The 19,203-nt window shown below is 41.2% G+C and overlaps 1 protein-coding gene across 3 annotated transcripts in view; it reads left to right on the forward strand.

Annotated features, from left to right (window-relative positions):
* LOC137323584 (DNA replication licensing factor MCM6-like) overlaps positions 1-17,494 on the forward strand; it is a 42,229-nt gene extending 24,735 nt beyond the window's left edge. For all 3 annotated transcript variants that reach the window (XM_067987218.1, XM_067987217.1, XM_067987216.1), the window contains 11 exons: positions 1,819-1,969; positions 2,300-2,441; positions 3,145-3,286; positions 7,141-7,248; positions 9,958-10,113; positions 10,224-10,352; positions 10,687-10,848; positions 11,663-11,801; positions 13,340-13,495; positions 14,852-14,991; positions 15,741-17,494. In XM_067987218.1, coding sequence (XP_067843319.1) covers positions 1,819-1,969; positions 2,300-2,441; positions 3,145-3,286; positions 7,141-7,248; positions 9,958-10,113; positions 10,224-10,352; positions 10,687-10,848; positions 11,663-11,801; positions 13,340-13,495; positions 14,852-14,991; positions 15,741-15,860 — 1,545 coding nt within the window. In that variant the 3' untranslated portion in view covers positions 15,861-17,494. The remainder of the gene's footprint in view (positions 1-1,818; positions 1,970-2,299; positions 2,442-3,144; positions 3,287-7,140; positions 7,249-9,957; positions 10,114-10,223; positions 10,353-10,686; positions 10,849-11,662; positions 11,802-13,339; positions 13,496-14,851; positions 14,992-15,740) is intronic.
* Positions 17,495-19,203: the final 1,709 nt, after the last annotated feature.

Raw genomic sequence — 19,203 nt, forward strand, 5'->3', positions numbered from 1 at the left:
CCCACCTTTCCTGCAACTCCATGTTTGAATCCCTCCAATCAGGTTTCTGCCCCTGCCACAGTACTGAAACAGCCCTTATCAAAGTTACAAATGGCATCTTATGTGACTGGTAAACTATCCCTGCTCAATCTTCTCTACCTGTCTGCAACCTTTGAAAAGGTTGACCACACCATCCTCCTCCAGTGCCTCTCCTCTGTCGTCCAGCTGGGTGGAACTGCGCTCGCCTGGTTCCATTCTTATCTATCCAGTCACAGCCAGAGAATCGCCTGAATGGCTTCTCTTCCCGCTCCCGCTCCCGCACCGTTACCTCTGGAGTCCCCCATGAATCTATCCTTGGTCCCCTTCTATTTCTCAACTACATGCTGCCCCTTGGCAACATCATCTGAAAACACAATGTCAGATTCCACATGTACGCTGGCGACATCCATCTCTACCTCACCATCACCTACCTTGTCCACTCCATTGTCTCTCACACTGCTTGTCTGACATCCAGTACTGGATGAGCAAAAATTTCCTCCAACTAAATATTGGGAAGACCGAAGCCATTGTCTTCGGTCCCTGCCACAAATTCTGTTCCGTAGCCACTGACTCTATCCCTCTTGGCGTCCTATTTGACCGAGATGAGCTTCTGACTACATATCCGCTCCACCTCTTTAACATTGCCCGTCTCTGCCCCTGCCTCAGCTCATCTGCTGCTGAAACCCTCATACATGCCTATATTACCTCTAGACTTGACTATTCCAATGCTCTACTGGCCGGCCTCCCATCTTCCACCCTCCATAAACTTCAGCTCATCCAAAACTCTGCTGCCCGTATCCTAACTCGCACCATATCCTGTTCTTCCATCACCCCTGTGCTCGCTGACCTACGTTGGCTCCCGGTCCGGGAAGGCCTCGACTTTAAAATTCTCATCCTTGTTTTCAAATCCCTCCATGGCCTCGCCCTTTCCTACCTCTAACTTCCTCCAGCCCTCAGAGATCTCTGCGCTCTTCCAATTCTTGCCTCTTGCGCATCCCCGATTTTAATCATGCCGTGGATGGCTGTGCCTTTAGCTGCATAGGCCATAAGTTTTGGCATTCCCTTCCTAAATCTCTCTGCCTCGCTACCTCTCTCTCCTTAAGACGCTCCTTAAAACCTACCTCGTTGACCAAACTTCTGGTCACCTGTCCTCATATCTCTTTATGTTTGATCGCTCCTGTGAAACTTCTTAGGGTGTTTTACTACGTTAAAGGCGCTGTATAAATGCAAGTTGCTGTTGATGTCAAGGCCTGCTATCTCACCTCTCCTGTGGCATCCAGCTCTTGCCTCCATGTCTGGATCAGGTTGTGATTAGTTCTGGAGTGCATCCATCTGACTGCCTGAACTAAAATTGGTGTTAAGTGAATGTTACTTACTTGTGAATAAAAGCTTAAAAAGTTAATTTGTACTTTGAGAGGAAAAAACACAACAAAAGAATAATGAGAAATAAAGTTTCAAGGATTAATTTGCCAGTCATCTCTTGTACCCAATGGCAAATTCAGATTTTATTAAATGGGATCACTACAGTTATGGTTAGTTTTCTTTTATCTAATCACTGTTCATATCGAATTTGTTCTTGTATTCTGAAAGATGTCTTAAATGTTTTCAGTGACTAGTCACCAAGATATTAAAATAGAAGTTTAGCTTTTATAACCTAATATAGCAAATTAAGTAAAGATGCATATGTGCTGCTTTTGTATCTTGGTTTCATATAGTAGTGTCAATTTACCTGCCTGGATCTCCAGAGGTGAAGGCTATCTAGTTCCTGCACTAAAACTCTTTTTGTTTTTAAAAAAACAGTTTGGTGGCAAAGAAATGAGAGAAGAAGAACAGACAGCAGAAAGTATTAAAAATCAGATGACCGTTCAGGAATGGGAGAAGGTGTTTGAAATGAGTCAGGATAAGAACCTGTATCACAATCTCTGTACAAGCCTTTTCCCTACCATTCATGGTGAGAAGCAAAATTTTGAAGATGTATAAAAGAAGAATACTTTTGCTTTTGGAGTGAGCATGATCCAGATCTGCTCGCACTGGCATTTCTTTGATCCTGAATACTGATGTGAAGTTAGTCATTTCAAAAATTGCCACACGCTAGTTGTTGCTATGATAGCTGAATAATATTGATTGGCATCTAATGAACATTATAGAGTTCTGAATTTAAATATTTTTTATTGATGCATTTTTGAGATGTTTCATTGGAGGTCTGTTATTTAAAATAAGTTTTTACCCAATTTTTGAGGTACAGTACTTAGAAACCACAGAATGCAATTTTCTATTTTAGGTAATGATGAAGTGAAACGTGGAGTCTTGCTGATGCTTTTTGGAGGAGTTCCAAAAACTACCATGGAGGGCACTTCTCTGCGTGGTGATATTAACGTTTGTATTGTTGGCGATCCAAGCACAGCTAAGAGCCAGTTCCTTAAGTAAGTTGTACCAAGCTGAGTTATTAAGATCTTTGGTAGCTCAAGTGCTCTTCAAAAATCAGTAACTTTTGTTACCACCTGTGACCCAACAGTTGTACTGTAAACCTGCTTTATGAAAAAAATAATAAGTGTTCTTGCAAAGCTCTCTCTCCAAAATATGTAATTGTATGTTATCGGTATGGTGATTCTTGCCTCCCACCTCCACCCTGCTATGATTAAATAATTGAGTTTTTGTAGTTTGATTAAATAGGGGAGGGGAAAGAAGAGAGGAACAATCCAATGAGTTTTTATTAACATTTAATGAAAGAAATGCCACAAGGTGTGAAGCTTCAGTGTGCTGTGCAGTAAGGTAGAAAGACATAGCGTTGCAGCTTTGATCCTTTATCCAATACTATTAATTTCATCCACAGCCAGTGCAGAGTGGAGCTAAAGGCTTTACCACAGGTAGGATTAAAAAAAACTGAGTCACCCTGGGTTATCTTTGCAACTTCTCTTGCGGTATAAGCGTAGCTCTGGAAGTAGATTAACTGGCTGACCTCTCAGTCAGGCACAGCTAGGCCATATGGATAGGAAGAGTTACAGAACATTTTTATGTATTAAATGTTGGTGTTCCAGGATTGAGTGGCAACTATATTCATTTTTGTTTTAATACTCATGAATTAAAAATGCTTGCATTACCAGTCTGATTTTCTGTATAATACAGGCATGTGGAGGAATTCAGCCCTCGGGCTGTGTACACAAGCGGTAAAGCTAGTACTGCTGCAGGTCTGACGGCTGCAGTTGTGAGAGATGAAGAGTCGCATGAATTTGTCATTGAAGCTGGAGCATTGATGCTTGCTGATAATGTAAGGGCATTCCACACAATTTATTCTTAGTTGATGTATATTCAATTTGAAATTCTGTTGATTTAAGGTTTCTGTGACCTAATATAAAAGTGAATAACTTCTGGAGTTTGAATTCGAAGAGTTGAAACACTTCAGTCTTAGTGAGCCCCTAGATCTGTTGTCCTCAGGTATTCATGAGGACCTGTGCAATGTATCCTGACATCAGTAGTAGGGAAAATGCTATAATCTATTATTAAGGATGTAGTAACAGGGCACTTAGAAAATCATAAAACCATGTTGACTCTGCCTAATCATATTATGAAAAGGAAGTCATATTTGACAAATCTATTAGTGTTTTGAGGGGGTAACTAGCAGGGTAGATGATGGGAAACCAGTGGATGTAGTAAATTTGGATTTTCAAAAGGCATTCGATAAAGTGCGACACAAGATTAGGGCTCATGGGATTGGGGATAATATATTAGCATGGATTGGTTAACGGACAGAAAACAAATAAACTGTTCATTTTCGTGTTGGCAGGTTGAAACTAGTGGGATGCCGCAGGGATCAGTGCTTGGGCCTCAGCTATTTACAGTCTATATTAATGACTTAGGTGAAGGGACCGAGTGTAATGTATCCAAGTTTGCTGACGATACAAAGCTAGGTGGGAAAGTAAGCTGTGAGGAGGACGCAAAGAATCTGCAAAGGGATATGGACTGACTGAGTGGACAAGAAGGTGGCAGATGGAGTATAATGTGAGGAAATGTGAGGTTATTCACTTCGGTAGGAAAAATAGAAAAACAGAATATTTTTTAAATGGTGAGAAACTATTAAATATTGGTGTTCAGAGGGATTTGCATGTCCTTGTACACGAAACACAAAGTTAGTATGCCAGTACAGCAAGCAATTAAGAAGGCAAATGGTATGTTAGCCTTTATTGCAAGGGGCTTGGAGTACAAGAGTAAGGAAATCTTGCTACAATTGTACAGGGCTTTGGTGAGACCACACTGGAGTACTATGTACAGTTTTGGCCTCCTTACCTAAGGAAGGATATATTTCCCTTGGAGGCAGTGCAACGAAGGTTCACTAGATTGATTCCTGGGATGAGAGAATTGTCCTAGGAGGAAGGATTGAGTAGACTGGGCCTATACTCTGGAGTTTAGAAGAATGAGAGGTGATCTCATTGAAACATATAAGATTCTTAGAGGGCTTTACAGGGTAGATGCTGAGAAGATGTTTCCCCTGGCTGGAGAGTCTAGAACAAGGGAACATAGGGCTCGATTTTACCGTCTGGTTTCCTGTGGGTTTCCAGCGGGGGGGGCCCCGAAAATCCCGATCTCCAGGCACGTGACCAGATCGCGCCACGATCCCGCCCACTTCCAGGTTCCCCGATGACGTGCGGGGGTGCGTGCGTGGCCCCCGCTGGTGGGAATCCCGCAGGCAATTAAAGCCAGCGGGATGTCACTTGAGGTTATTTATTTTGCTTTTTCAGGTCATTAACTGACCTGATTGAGGGACTGTGTGTGATTTTGGGGAAACATGGGACTGTTTCACACACTGGGGGAAACAGTTCTAGTTGAACTGGACGTGTTGCAGCCGTCAGCCTGTGGCAGCTGCAAAGGTCCATTTGTCAGGTCAGTGGGGGAGACCCTCACCCATTGCAGGAGGCCACTCTGTCACTTGGGACAAAGTGTGGCCTCCACCACCCCCCTCCTGACGGTCAAAGTCACCAACCTGCACACTCACCCCGGGGTCCGGAGACATGTGCCTACCTTGTGGACCCCCTCAGATGTACATCTTGCGGATGGGGGCCGCCGTAGCTGCAGTCCTGACCCCCTCGGAGGGCGAACAGCATCACCAGCCTCGCCATCCACGCCGTCCACCTCTGACACGTGGAGCTCCACAACAGAGTGCTGTGACACATCCACCTGTACAGCAGGAGGGAGGGCTACCGCAGAGAGAGACGCATCGCAGAGGGCACTACCCTCGCCACAGGGTCCACAGACCGAGGCGCAGCTCCCCGGACCTCTCCGAGCAGCAGTGCACACGAAGGGGCAGATTCACTCGACATGTAGTCGTGGACATCTGCAGGCTCTTTCATGCCGAGCTGCTCCTGGCTGGCCCCAGCACCATCTGCTTACCTGTCGCTGCCAAAGTCACCACTGCCCTCCACAACTTCTCCGCATCCTTCCAGGGTGCAGCCGGGTACACCGCCGATGTCTCTCAGTCGTCTGCGCGGAAGAGCCCTGCAAATACACCTGCACCTACTCTGCAGTAACACAATGGGTGGCATCAGTGGTGGGTCCTCATAGTAGTACCCAGGAGCGGGCATTATTGGACACAACAGACAGGATTCGCGGAGACATGGCAGTGGTGGTGCCAATATAATGTGTGATGTTTGTTGCTCTGAAATTCAATATAGGTAACACCCATGGCAAACCCTCAGACACCCTTGTGCATCCCCTTCATGCTCACGACACGTTTGCCTTACGCTGCCTACTGCACATATGTGATGCATGCCCTGTGGCTGCAGCACAGGTGGTGGCAGGTTGAGTGAGGCTGGCCGTGAGGGAGATGCACGAGAGGGTGAGTATGGGATAGAGCCATGAGATTGTATGAGGATTGGGTTGCGTGTTAGTGGCGGGGTGAGTACTGGCGAGGTGAGTAGGTGCAGGTAAGATGAGGATGGGATCTGAGTGGGTATGAGGGGTGATGTGACAGAGTAGTGTTGGCAGTGCCGAAGGAGATGTGGGGTGGGGGCAGTGTTGTGGCAGACAGAGTGTAGGGGAAAGACTACATGTTCTCACTGTGGCTGACCTACTGCGGTCATTGGAGCGCCTCCTGCACTGTATGCAGGTGGGCGATATGTTGGTGGCGTAGGTGACCCCCTCTGCCACCTCGAGCCAGGCCTTCTTGGTGGCAGAGGCAGGCCGCTTCCCCCCGCCCGCTGGGTGGAAGATCTCTGTCCACCCCCTCCTCCTCACCCCATCTGATGATACCTGGGGTGAGGCATCATTAAACTGGGAGCAGCCTTCCCCCTGGGCTGCTCCATGCTGTAATTTGTTCCATTGGTTGCAGCATCTGTCAGTGGAGGACTGCCCCTTTAACTAGAGAGCCTCCAGCTGACAGATCGTACTGCGCATGCGCAGCCCGCCCGACGCGCAGACCAGCTGCGCGGACCCCGGAGGAGCAGGTAAGTGATTCCAATTAGTGGATTGCCTGCTACGATCGCGCGGGCAACCCACTAATTTCACCGGGCGCGGAGGCCACGCATCCGAAACCCAACCCGCCGGCCTGCTAAAATCAGGCCCATAGTCTCAGGATAGGGGGTGAGCGATTTAGGACTGAGAGGAAGAGGAATTTCTTCACTCAGAGGGTCGTGAATATTTCGAATTTTCTACCTTAGAGGGCTGGGGATGCTCAGTCCTTGAGTATATTCAAGGGCTGAGATAGATGGATTTTTGGACTCTAGGGGAATCAAGGGATATGGGGATCGGGAAGGAAAGTGGAGTTGAGGTCGAAGATTAGCCAAGATCTTACTGAATGACGGAGCAGGCTCGAGGGGCCGTATGGCCTACTCCTGCTGCTATTTCTTTTGTTCTTATGTAATGCTGCAGTACTAGGCATCTGTCACTAGAGACCCTCAGAGCTGTGTAAATAGTAGAACCAACATAAAGTGGCTAACGCCATAGTTCACTGCACTCTGCATGTCCTGGCACTTCTTTGCATGTCCTGAGCCTTGGACTTGTGGAATTTTCTTTTTACTTGTATCTGTGATTGTTCAAAGTTGCTAAAAATAATTTTCTGATCATAATTCCCACAAATTACTGAGAGAAACCCTTTAAATCTTTAACTAAGTTTTTTTTTTCTTTTTGTAGGGTGTTTGCTGCATTGATGAATTTGATAAAATGGAAACGAGAGATCAAGTAGCTATCCACGAAGCCATGGAGCAGCAGACCATTTCCATCACTAAAGCTGGAGTCAAAGTAACTTGTTTAAATGATACTGAACTACCTTTTGGGTGTTTACTGTGAACTGGAACACTGAAAGAATGAATTATAGTTGATGCCTTCTTTAGGCAGTAGTAATTGGGTGATTGAAATCTTATGAAACTTTTAAAAAATATGTGTGACTTAAGTATAAGTAAAGGCTTGCTTTTACCATTGCAAACATCCTCTGACATAGTACCTCTAATTACAATTTTCTCAGTTCTTCTTTAGCCTTTTCTTGTCGTGCTTCTTTCTTTCCTTGTGTTCTAAATGGAGGATTACAGATGTTCTTCCTTTCAAGTCTTTCCTCCTTTCCATTGCCCTTCATCTAAATTTTTTTAATTCTATTTTTTTTTCCTATCTGTATCCTGCAGAATCTTTATTTTATCTGTTTATTTGTGGGATATGACGTTAATTACTCTGAAAAGATGTCATCTCTTTTCAGTAACACTTTTACAACCAAGTAATTTGCTTGGTCAAGTCAGTCCCACACTATGTAGTTGACTCTCAGTGCCCCCTAGAGTCATGTGTAGGCCAGACTAGGTAGAGGTGGCATGACATTAGTGAACTATTGTAAACAATTTTACAACACCAAGTTATAGTCCAGCAATTTTATTTTAAATTCACAAGCTTTCGGAGGCTTCCTCCTTCCTCAGGTGAACGTTGGAAATGAAATCCTCGAAATGAAATCGCATTTATAATTCACAGAACAATGCTTGGTGATTACAGACAGTTTTTTCAACTGCCCGTTGCCAAGGCAATCAGTGTGCAGACAGACAGGTGTTACCTGCAAGGTCTCCGAATATACAAATCACCAAAAAAAAACAACAAACAAACAAACAATGCTTGTAATCACCAAGCATTGTTCTGTGAATTATAAATGCGATTTCATTTCGAGGATTTCATTTCCAACAAACGTTCACCTGAGGAAGGAGGAAGCCTCCGAAAGCTTGTGAATTTAAAATAAAATTGCTGGACTATAACTTGGTGTTGTAAAATTGTTTACAATTGTCAACCCCAGTCCATCACCAGCATCTCCACATCATTAGTGAACTAGTTAGTTTTTGCAGCAGCCCAAGCAGCTTTCGAGGCATTTTTTTCCTGGTACTGGTTCACATCACCAGGTTTATTAAATCAATTCACAACTTGCTATGGTGGGATTTGAACTCCAGCTCCGGGACGCTAGTTCATTGCTAGAACCAGTGCTGTACTGTACCATGACTTTAATTTAGGGCTGACCTTAAACTACATACACTGCGGGATAGGAGCGAGATTAAAATTTTTTACCAAATTATGGAAGGAGTGGGTTGTCAATGTGCTATTTTCAAATCTCCAGCAGCTGTAGTTGTTGAGGAGGGCAAAGAGCCCAAAGTATGCACATACTTTGGGGAGGGAGTTGGACAAGTATACAATGGACCAATGATGTGAAGTCTTAATTCCATAATTTTTGGGGAACACCCCTTAAGTGAAAAATTGTCAAATGTTTTTATTTCTTCCCAATTTCTTTGAGACTTTTACTCCTTGCTGGGGTATAGCTTCATGAATCCCAGGCACTTTCCGGTATTTGACTGCAGGGAGTATTTGACTGCAGGGAGTTCATATTTACAGTTTGAGGATATGACCTGTTGTGGACATTTTCTTTGATGTTATAATCTTAGTTTACTCCATATTCTTCACTGTGTAATTTATGGTTCTATTGTAATGTTGGGCTGTTCTCGCCTTTCTACTAATATCTATTCAATTTGCATTACACTTTACCAGCATGTTGCTGTTCTAATAGTTTCTCCATCAGTTTATTTTACTGATGCAACTCCCTGTCCAAAGAACTGGTGGATGATCTTTCACACAAGTTCTAAATCCATCCTGCTATCTCCTTTTGCTACTAATATCACTGAATTTGTTGTACCGTTTTAATTTTCATCTGCTTTTAGTACTCCTAGTTTCCATCCTGGTTTTCACTCTGGTGAATTTTTCTTTATTCACCTTGGTTTCTTGTTCTTGGTTCACAGATTTGTGTTCAATTTATTTCAGTACCATCTGTATTGTTTTACTTATTTGTTTTTTTTTGGTTTATTCCTGTTGAGCACTTTCTGTACCTTTCTCCAATGCAAATACTTTTTGCATTAAATGTCTTTAAACCTTCCTCACACTTACATGAAAGATCTCAATTTGTTAAATTTTTTGGAATCTGGGGTTCTCTTATCTGAATTTTGTGCGTTTTTTTTAAAACTGCCTTTTATTTCAAAAATGAAAATTGAGAATATTTTGCACCCAAGCTTGAGCACAATGGGAGGATTAATGTGCATAAATTAAGGTTGTGTATATATAAATTTGAAGTGCAGTGGGAATTTATCAAAGGCTGAGTGTTCAAGATTTCACAAAAGGTAAGTATTAAAAAGAATTTTTTTTTCTAAATTTCAGTGTAGAAGATAAGAATTCCTGGTTCACTACTACTTGCTGGTGGAAATTCTGTGTTTTGTATTTTTCAGTGGTTTGGAAACTTACCTTTTTAAAAAGGAAACGGGAAGCGGTTTCTAGGGATTACTAAAAGGCTTTCATTAACTTTGAAGTAGACAGTTAAGCAGCTGAAAGTAATAGCAAAGTATGGTGCGTATGTAAAATGTGTATGGATTGTGTGTTAGCTTAAATGGATTAAAAGCTAAAGCCATAGTCTTTTAAAGATGGTATCCAATCGTTGCTTTATAGGCCACCTTGAATGCCAGGACTTCCATTTTGGCTGCAGCAAACCCAGTTGGTGGACGGTACGATCGTTCAAAATCTCTCAAACAGAATGTAAACCTCACAGCCCCGATCATGTCTCGATTTGATTTGTTCTTCATTCTGGTTGATGAGTGTAATGAGGTGGGAATAAATATTCGTTATATTTTTATATTCCTTTTCTTACAAAAAGTGTTTTCATTTTTAAACAAGTTGTAGAAGAAATTTTCTTTTATAAAATTGTTGTAAACTAGGTAACCGATTACGCCATTGCTAGGCGTATAGTGGACCTTCATTCTCGAATTCAAGAATCCATTGAGCGAATCTACTCCTTGGATGACATCAGGAGGTACCTGTTGTTTGCGAGGCAGTTCAAGCCCAAGGTCAGTTGCTTGATGAATGTAATGTTACTTTTATTGTACTTGTATTTTTTTGTGTAATAGTATTGCTTTGTCATTCTTGATAATTATGTGAAATGAAAAGTTGATATGAAGACAGTTAATCCACTTAGAGCCTGATAGGAATACATTGTTATTGTATGGTTTAAAATCCTACTTTTATTCTTGCCGCTTTTATAAAGCAGGGAAAAGCTGATTTGTATATTGTTAGGTCAATTTCTTTGTCCTGGCAGTGTAATGACATTTTTTGCACGTTTTCTTAAATAAGCTATAAAGCTTATTTTTAATCAAGATAACTTCTCAGGGTTTTGTTTTCTAGATATCAAAGGAATCTGAAGACTTCATAGTAGAACAGTACAGACGACTCCGTCAGAGGGATGGATCTGGAGTAATCAAATCAGCATGGCGGATCACAGTGCGTCAGCTGGAGAGTATGATTCGACTTTCTGAATCCATGGCTAGAATGCATTGCTGTGATGAGGTAACCATTAACTCTATTAAAGGGGTTTGTTCTCTTGCTTGAGAGAGTGTGCATTGTTGCTTGCTCTATACTCTCTTCTTTTCAACTCCCAAGTCTGTTTTCACTACTTTGCTGCCATCATAATGTTCAGCTGGAAAGGTAGGGCAGTCTGTCAATTTTATCCATATCCTCCACCAATTTTGTTCTCCAAGTGCAATTCACAAGTTTAAATGCGTCTTCCTGCTCTGCTACCATGAGCTGCCCATTAGTTATATTGTCTGAGTACCAGACTGATTAAAGAGCCTGTTTTTGGAAGGTTGTCCCTGTTGAACGTTTCCTTTCAGAGCAGTCCTTTTTCCTTCTCCAACTTTAAGGCCAGCAACTTTTGTAGTTCTGCACAATCAGTTCTTGTAAAGCTCCACCGTATACTTTCCTTGAATTGCCATTTTTTTTCTGAGAAATGGATCACTGCGCTTCTCAGCTTTTCCATCTACTAGTCCAGCCGAGAGCTGGGTGAACTTCCTCAGACACTTCTTCAGTGTCTAGAGTCGCATCCTGTTTGGCAGTTAGGTTCTTTGCTGCTACAGCAGGATGTTGAATGGCTTGTAGAATCTTGCACTACTGATAGTTTGCTCTGTTAACTCTGAATACTAGGAACTTTGTAATTTTTCATAATGTATAATTGATTTTTGTGGTTAAACTTCAACATTTTCTTTTAGATGTTTTTAAAACTTGGGGGCTAATAAAAGTAAACAAAATACAGTTGTAGTAACTTTAACAGATAGCTCTACCAAAATAATGACTTGTGCTATATTTTTTACTTATGGCTTTATAGGTACAACCTAAGCATGTCAAGGAAGCTTTCCGGCTGCTGAACAAATCAATCATTAGAGTAGAGACTCCAGATGTAAATTTTGACCAAGATGATGAGGGAGGAGAGGAGATGGAGGAGGAAGTCCATGAAGGGATCAATGGTACTCTAATTTTAATTGCAGGAAGATTGAATAAACCTGTAATCAAAAAGTGTTTAGACTGACTAGAGATGTAGTTATTCTTTCCTTCACCCTAGTTTCTAAGATTCTATTAATTCGTCTGATTTTACCTTTTTAAATTTTAGCTTGCTATCTGGCCTTTTGAACTGTTAACCCCTTACTGTAACTAGGTTAAATACAACATTGATGATTTAATGCTTTAATCCCTTTAAGGTTTTCCCTTTCACACTCATGCAAAATTATATAGCAAGGCCGATTGCAGCTTCTGCAGCTGCAGAACTTCACCATTTTTTTCTTCCAAACAATTTTCCCCCATTGTACTTGCAAAAATAACTGATGTTCTGAATCTTGATTATGTCAGCTGACACTGACCTAATTGCCATTCATTTGCAGCTTGTTTGCACACTTCATCTGTTTATCAGCCATTTGATAGACCTCTGCTTTCAGCATGATGGAAGTGCCTTCATTAGACAGCTTCTAATATGTCAGTCACCTTGATGTCTAGATGTCAAAATTGAAGTTTTATTTTTATTCTGTGTCTAAGACCAATGCTGCATATTGGATTAATTTATCAATTCCATCTTAATCCAGGTATATTTGAGAGAATTTGGCAAAGAGATGTGCTGCCCGTGAGGCGCTCTCTCTCTCTCTCTCTCTCTCTCTCTCTCGTGCTGTGTAACAGGTTGGTGTAGAATTGAGCCCTCTCTTGCACCATTTCCCCTTAGAACCACAAATCACTTTCACAGTTTGGTCCTGGATGTTAAATACATAGGGATTCTAAACCGTGAAGAAGTGTTTGGACTCATCTTAAAACTTATCCTCAGTTTGGATTTTGTAGGCATTGAAGAAAGACCAAAAGCACTCTGTGCCACTGCTCAGCACACTCCTAAAGAACTGTGTCCAAAATAAAACTGGCATCCACCAGAACCCTCAGATACTGATGTCAACTCTGAGGCTTGGGACGGCAGCTCCTGCAAAGCTTTAATCCACATAGTAGCTATCCTCCTAGAGGGAGCGTGGGGGGGGGGTAATCATGATTCCATTGGGTTGAGTTGGTTGAAGATGACATCTGGCTGTGGAATTGTTGCCAGTTATCTGCTGTAACAACTTTCCTAGTATTTGAATTTGACAAAATACTTAACACAGGAGCATCTTAGGACAGCAATTGATGATATTTATTCTTTGTAGCAAACATCAGTTCTTTTTCTCCTTCCACTTTTTTTTACACTAAATGAGGACCCTATTTCAGCTATTTGAGTGGGACCTGCCAAATGAAACTGTTGATCATTCTGAGATACACTCATACAGGCACGGTCAGCAAATTCTTTTTGCTTACATTATAAACTGGCTGAGACCTAAAAATGTTGCTTGGACCCTTAATAATTGGTTGAGATGATAATGGCCACACCAGCAGGGTACTGGCGACTTTGTTTTGTTTCATTTCATGGCGTGCTGAGAGTTGGTATGCACCACACACGGTACTGGATTCAGTTGTTCTAATAAAATGGTAATTCTGACAGGACATTCTGATATTCCAAATGGAATTAATGGTGTCAATGGCCATCCTGAAGACAGTGTCAAGGAAGAAGTGCCAAAATCCACAATGAGGATGTCTTTTGTGGAGTATCGCAAGATTTCTAACCTTATTGTCATCCGTCTCCGGAAACTAGAAGAAGGTAAGAATGTAGATTACTTAATAGCTGCATTGCATACTGCAGTTTAAAGTAGTGGTTTGGAAAAATGATGCTCAAATCTTTGTGATCCAATACATAATATTGGGCTGGAAATTGCTTGTAAAATAGCAGTGAGCCTAACAGCGTTCACTGTTATTAATGGGCAAATCGAAGAGCAAGTGCTGGCGACTGCACTTGCGCAGTCAGATGCGGAAATCTGGATCTTGCTCTTCCCGATTCCCTGCTGATCTGACAGCTTCCCGTCACACAGATATCACAGGCTGGAATCAATGGACCAGTGCGAACTTGATGTCCTGCCCAGCTGGAAACTAATTGATCAATAACGTTCTACGGATAAAAGTTGGAGGTGGATTAAAAAAAATGGAGGAAACAATAGTTAAACTTGGTGAGGAGGGAGGAATTGGTACAGTTGAGTGAAGCAGCTGAGCAATTACAGAAGAAGCTAGACAATATTTGTAAGTGGATAGCACTGTGGCACATGAAATTCAATAAGTGCAATAACTTGCAGATTAGAAGAAAAAATGGGGAACATAATCATTGGTATTGAACTAGCTGGTGGAGAGGCCGAAAGATAGTGGAGTTATTGTAGATTACACTCACCAAGTCCACTTGTTGCAGAGAAGCAAACAGAATGCTGACCAATATTGCCAAATCAATAGAGTTTAGGTCTGGGACTATGATGTTGAATCTGTGTCGTGCTCTGGTCAGGTTGCTCCTTGAATACTCAGTTCTAGCCACTGAGGCACAAGTGAAACTTCAGATTCTGGAAGCAGTGCAGGGAAGGGCGATGTGGCTGATGGCTAGTATCAGAGGACTGAATTATGAGGAAAGGTCAGAAAAACTTGGATTCTTCAGTCTTGAAAGTTGAATCAGAGTAACCTTATAAAGATGTACATAAGATACCAAGTGGAATAGAAAATGTTAATCCTGAGCATGATTTCAAGTTAAACCAATACAGCAGGATAAGTCAATATGATGATAGTTAGAAACTAGTAATGGCAAGTTCAGGACTGATGTAATGAACTGTTTCTTCACACAGATAATGATTGGAAAATGGTCTTCTGGGTAATATAGTCAAGGCTGAAACTCTGGCTCATTCAAAAGCCAGTTGGATGCTGTGATGGTGGGGGGAGATTTGTTGGGTTCCATGGAAAGATGAGTTAAGTGGGCTGAATGGCCTCACTCATTTGTGCTTATATTTGTGCTGTTATGGTGCCTTGACTTCTAGTTCACCTTAGATGATGAGTAAATGGGGAAATAACTCCAGAAAAATAAACATTGAAGTCAATTGTGTTTGTATGTCATGAAACTGATTTGTGTGTCTCATTCCATCTGCAGAAGAAGATGATGCTTCACCAAAGAAGAGTGAACTCATTAACTGGTACTTGAAAGAAATTGAATCTGAAATTGAATCAGAAGAAGAACTAATTAACAAAAAGAGATTAATTGAGAAAGTTATTCACAGACTTATTCATTATGTAAGTAAGAAATGTATCTCAATTCTGATTTCTCACAGCCTGACCTGTTTGGTCAAGATCTATTAATATTTATTCTATTTCTTGAGGATGTCACTATTGGAAGAGTGGGAGACTTGCACTTTATCATGGCTCAAAAACATCTCAAGGCACTTCACAGGAATGAATGATTATGACATGTAGTGACTGTTGTCATGCAGCCATTTTCTGCACAGCAAGATCCTACAAGTGGGAATGAAACACATAACCAATTGATATCTTTCTGTTGAAGGTTTAGGGAGGGGTATTGTTCAGGAAACGAGGAGAATTCCTTGCTGTTTGTCACATAGTGACTTGGGATTTTTATTTTCCATCTGAACTGTTGGAACAGACCTCTGCTTAGTGTCTCATTTGAAGGATGGCATCCAACAGTGCAGCACTCCTTCAGTATTGTATTGAAGTGTTTGACTTGTTTGGGTGGGGCTTTAACCCAAAACCTTCTGACTTTGAGGCAGTGGCTTCTCTGGGTTAGATTGCTAGTTTGTACTGAATTATAGCTAGCTATGTGCTGTGGACACACATGGGATAGAAATTTGGTTCAGACTGCTCAAATTCAAATTGTGTACCTTTTAGAGTGAGGAGACTCATCCCATCAGGCTGGGTTGCACTCAAGCACCATCCAGATCTCTAGAATGCATATTTTTTTAAACCAGCAAAAGTCTACATCTTATTGCGTTGTATGAATCTTAACTTGTGTTTGAATTTCTCAATAGGACCACATTTTGATTGAACTGAAACAGACTGGTCTGAAAAGCCGAAAAGGGGAGGGAGATGAAGCTTTGGAGCAGGATCCCTACCTAGTGGTTAACCCCAATTATGCATTGGAAGATTAAATACCAAATATTACATTGGATCAACTTGGAATCTAAGTTACTGCTAACAACATCACCAAAATACACACCTCTCCAAGACTGTAGGCATGAACCAAACTTTGATATAATTCTATTCCAGTGTAGAATGGCTTTTGTTTTGGCTCTGAACGGGATACTGAAGTGCTAATCAAGGATAAAACAAATGGTGCCTAGTACATTTTTTTAAAATCTGATTTTAGAAGCTTTTAGATTTGTTTTGAAGTCTAATGGCATTTTGGATTGAATGGTGGAAGGAAATTATAGTATGTACTTTTAAACTTGCTTGTGTTCGCAACGTTTGTTGATAAAATAGTTTAAAATGCAGACATGTTTCCTGACATTGCCTTTTACATTTCGCCAATTACAATTTACTGAGTTGAGGTGAATTAGAAGAGAAAAATGTATGCAAATATTATTTGGATAGTATGATGGGATAACCTGCTTTTATATTAAAACTATAATAAGGACTGCTTTTTGAATTTTAAAAAGTACTATAACCTAGATGGACTTGTATTTTAATCCCAAGACAACAAGGTAAGTAAAAGTTTATGGGATCTTGTTTTGGTGGAACTTGAAGGAGCGAGCAAGATTTAAATAGACCATGAGGCTAATTCAAAGCTAGCTGTGCATCTGAGGCAATTACATTTGTGAGTTGTGAATATATTTCATGTAGAAAACTGCCTTGAATGTTGAAATTGCTGTGTGATGCCTTAACTAAAATATAAAGCAAATTATATTTGCTTAGCGCTGTCATCTTACTAACTTTGAGCATCCATCTAAACATCGATTTCCATGTTAGCTGTCAACTTAATGTTTAATCCTGACACACACAGGTGTTATATTGCTCGGGAGTCATAGAGTTATACAGCACGGATAGAGGCCCTTCGGCCCATCGTGTCCGCGCCGGCCATCAGCCCTGTCTACTCTAATCCCATATTCCAGCATTTGGTCCGTAGCCTTGTATGCTATGGCATTTCAAGTGCTCATCCAAATGCTCAATGTGAATTGTGGTATTTAACCAATAGCCCTACATCCTAACTACTAGCTCAAGAGCCCGCCAAGCAGGGCACTTGTATGGGAATAGTGAGGGGAATAGCTTACAAAATGTGTTTGTAAAAGGAGAAAGAAAATATGTTCAATTAGAAACCTACAGTGACGTAAGAGGATCCTTTTATTGTGCAGATTAGAGAAGATAATGAATCTTAAGGTATCTGACTCAAGGTCAGTTAGGTTAGTACCGGGCACAAACCCAGTACAAACAGTTGTTTGATTGATGTAATAAATTCTGTTATGGGGTGATGGCCTCTTGTCAGATTTGATGTAACTAAAATAGCAAAAATCAGATTATTACTTAGAGCTTTTCTCTGGAGATCTGTTACAGGACAAGAGTTTGAAATTTAGTGGAAGTATTTACGTGGAGTGAATATCTTAAGCTGTTCTTTGAAGTTTATAGTAGAAATGAAATGCAACGTATCCCAGTGGCTGAGATCCAAGTCTTGAGTCCAGCACATATCCATTATACTTCAAAATGTCACGTGTGAAATGTATGTCATGCTTTCTTAAGGGCTGAAATGTCGCATTCATAATAAAGCAACAAATCTTTGTTAAATGAACAATGCTGATTACCTGTTGAGTAATATTTCAGGCACTAAGCTTCACAGATGAGCATATGGAAAATGGAACCCGAGCCAAGAAAGAAAAGATTAGAAAGGGTGACCAAAAGCTCAGTTGAAGGGGTGGGTTTTCAGCAGGTTTCTGAAGGAGGGAGAGGCAAAGGTGTTAAGGGAGGGAACTCCAGAGAGTGGAATCCAAACAAGAATTGGCAAGCAGCACCCAGTAAAACTTTATAGTAAAGAGGAGAAGCAAAGCCAGTGACATCACTCCCATTTTGATTTGTATTATTTCCAACTATTTTCCTTGACTCAGATCATTCTGTGGAGTTAAGAATCGCCCAACATCAACACAGTTACAGAATTGCAAAAGAATTAAGTGAGCCCAAAACTTAATTTTAGAAATACCTGCAAGGCCTGCCCTCTATATGGGGCCTGGAAACAGTTTTGCTTCAGTCAGAGTTGAAAAATGTCACCAGAGCCTTCAACTCCTGTAGACAAATTCTGTGAGAGAGATGCATCACCTCGCTCCAGTGGAACTAAAATAACCAGAGTCTACTGTGACAGCCCATGTGGGAAAATCATGCTAAAAATTCACAAATAGCGGCAGATCTTGATTTCCTTTCAGCAGCTAAGCTGCTAGGAGAATTCAACCTTCTAAATTGTATTTTTAAAATCTTTTCACAGTCAAGAGAGCAAATCTGCAGCAAAAAACAGACTGTGATGTTTTGGGAAGTTTTGACCATTTTTCCAGAGAGGATTTGGGGGCAAAATGGTTCCTATTAAATGTAGTGTTTTAAAGCATAATATATTCATGGAAGATTTTTTTTAAGGCTTTGAGACAATAGGTAGTCAAGATGATGAGCTGGCTTTAATGTTTCCTCTTAAACTAAATGATGAACAATTCATTAGCTTGGTAATCAATATATGCCTCACACCCATTGTTTGAGTTGCTGGGCCTTCTGGCAGGCCTTCCCTGTCTAGCTGTAAACAGATAGGTATAAAACAGCTGAACACAGGCAGGGTAATCCAGAAAAGGCTGCAGATGCAGTCATGGTTTTTGAAAGAGAATGCTGTGATGCAGTCAGGTAGCAACGACTACGAGAAGATTGGAGTGCAGGAGAGAATAGCTAAGTAAACCAACCCACTGATGTGGAGAAGTGTGGTGTATACTTTGTGTCATAATACAAACTAAAGATAAGGCTTGCTGTTTGAATTAGTGAGTCTGATCACAACAATTCTATATTTTCATTCGCTGTGAAACAAAGCAGCTCATCAATTCATATCGAGCCTTACCTCGTGTTTGCTCGATCCACCTTTGAGAAGATTGAAGAAGTACACATCTGAAAGACATGAATATCCAGTTCAAATTACAAGGGGATACTGTTGTTACGCCCTTGTACAAGTAGATATGGGGCAGTTCCCATTAAAGTAAGACGCTCAAGACTGCTTAAGGGAACAACTTGATGTCATTGAACCCAAGAAGGTATCCACGGCAGACCCAAATTTGTAACAGTTACAATCTGAAACACAGATCACACTACATGTTGATCATATCTTCTGCACTGCTTTTCAAAGTGCACAGCATGTAGCCAGGCACCACATAATGGAGCAGAGCTCCAAAGAGTTTAAAATTATGAAAGGTTTGGACAAATTGGATCCAAGCTTTTCTGCTTTGTTCAGAATGTAAGCATATTTACAAATTAAGGACAACA

Source organism: Heptranchias perlo, chromosome 7 (genome assembly GCF_035084215.1).
Source record: "Heptranchias perlo isolate sHepPer1 chromosome 7, sHepPer1.hap1, whole genome shotgun sequence".
NCBI lineage: Eukaryota > Metazoa > Chordata > Chondrichthyes > Hexanchiformes > Hexanchidae > Heptranchias > Heptranchias perlo.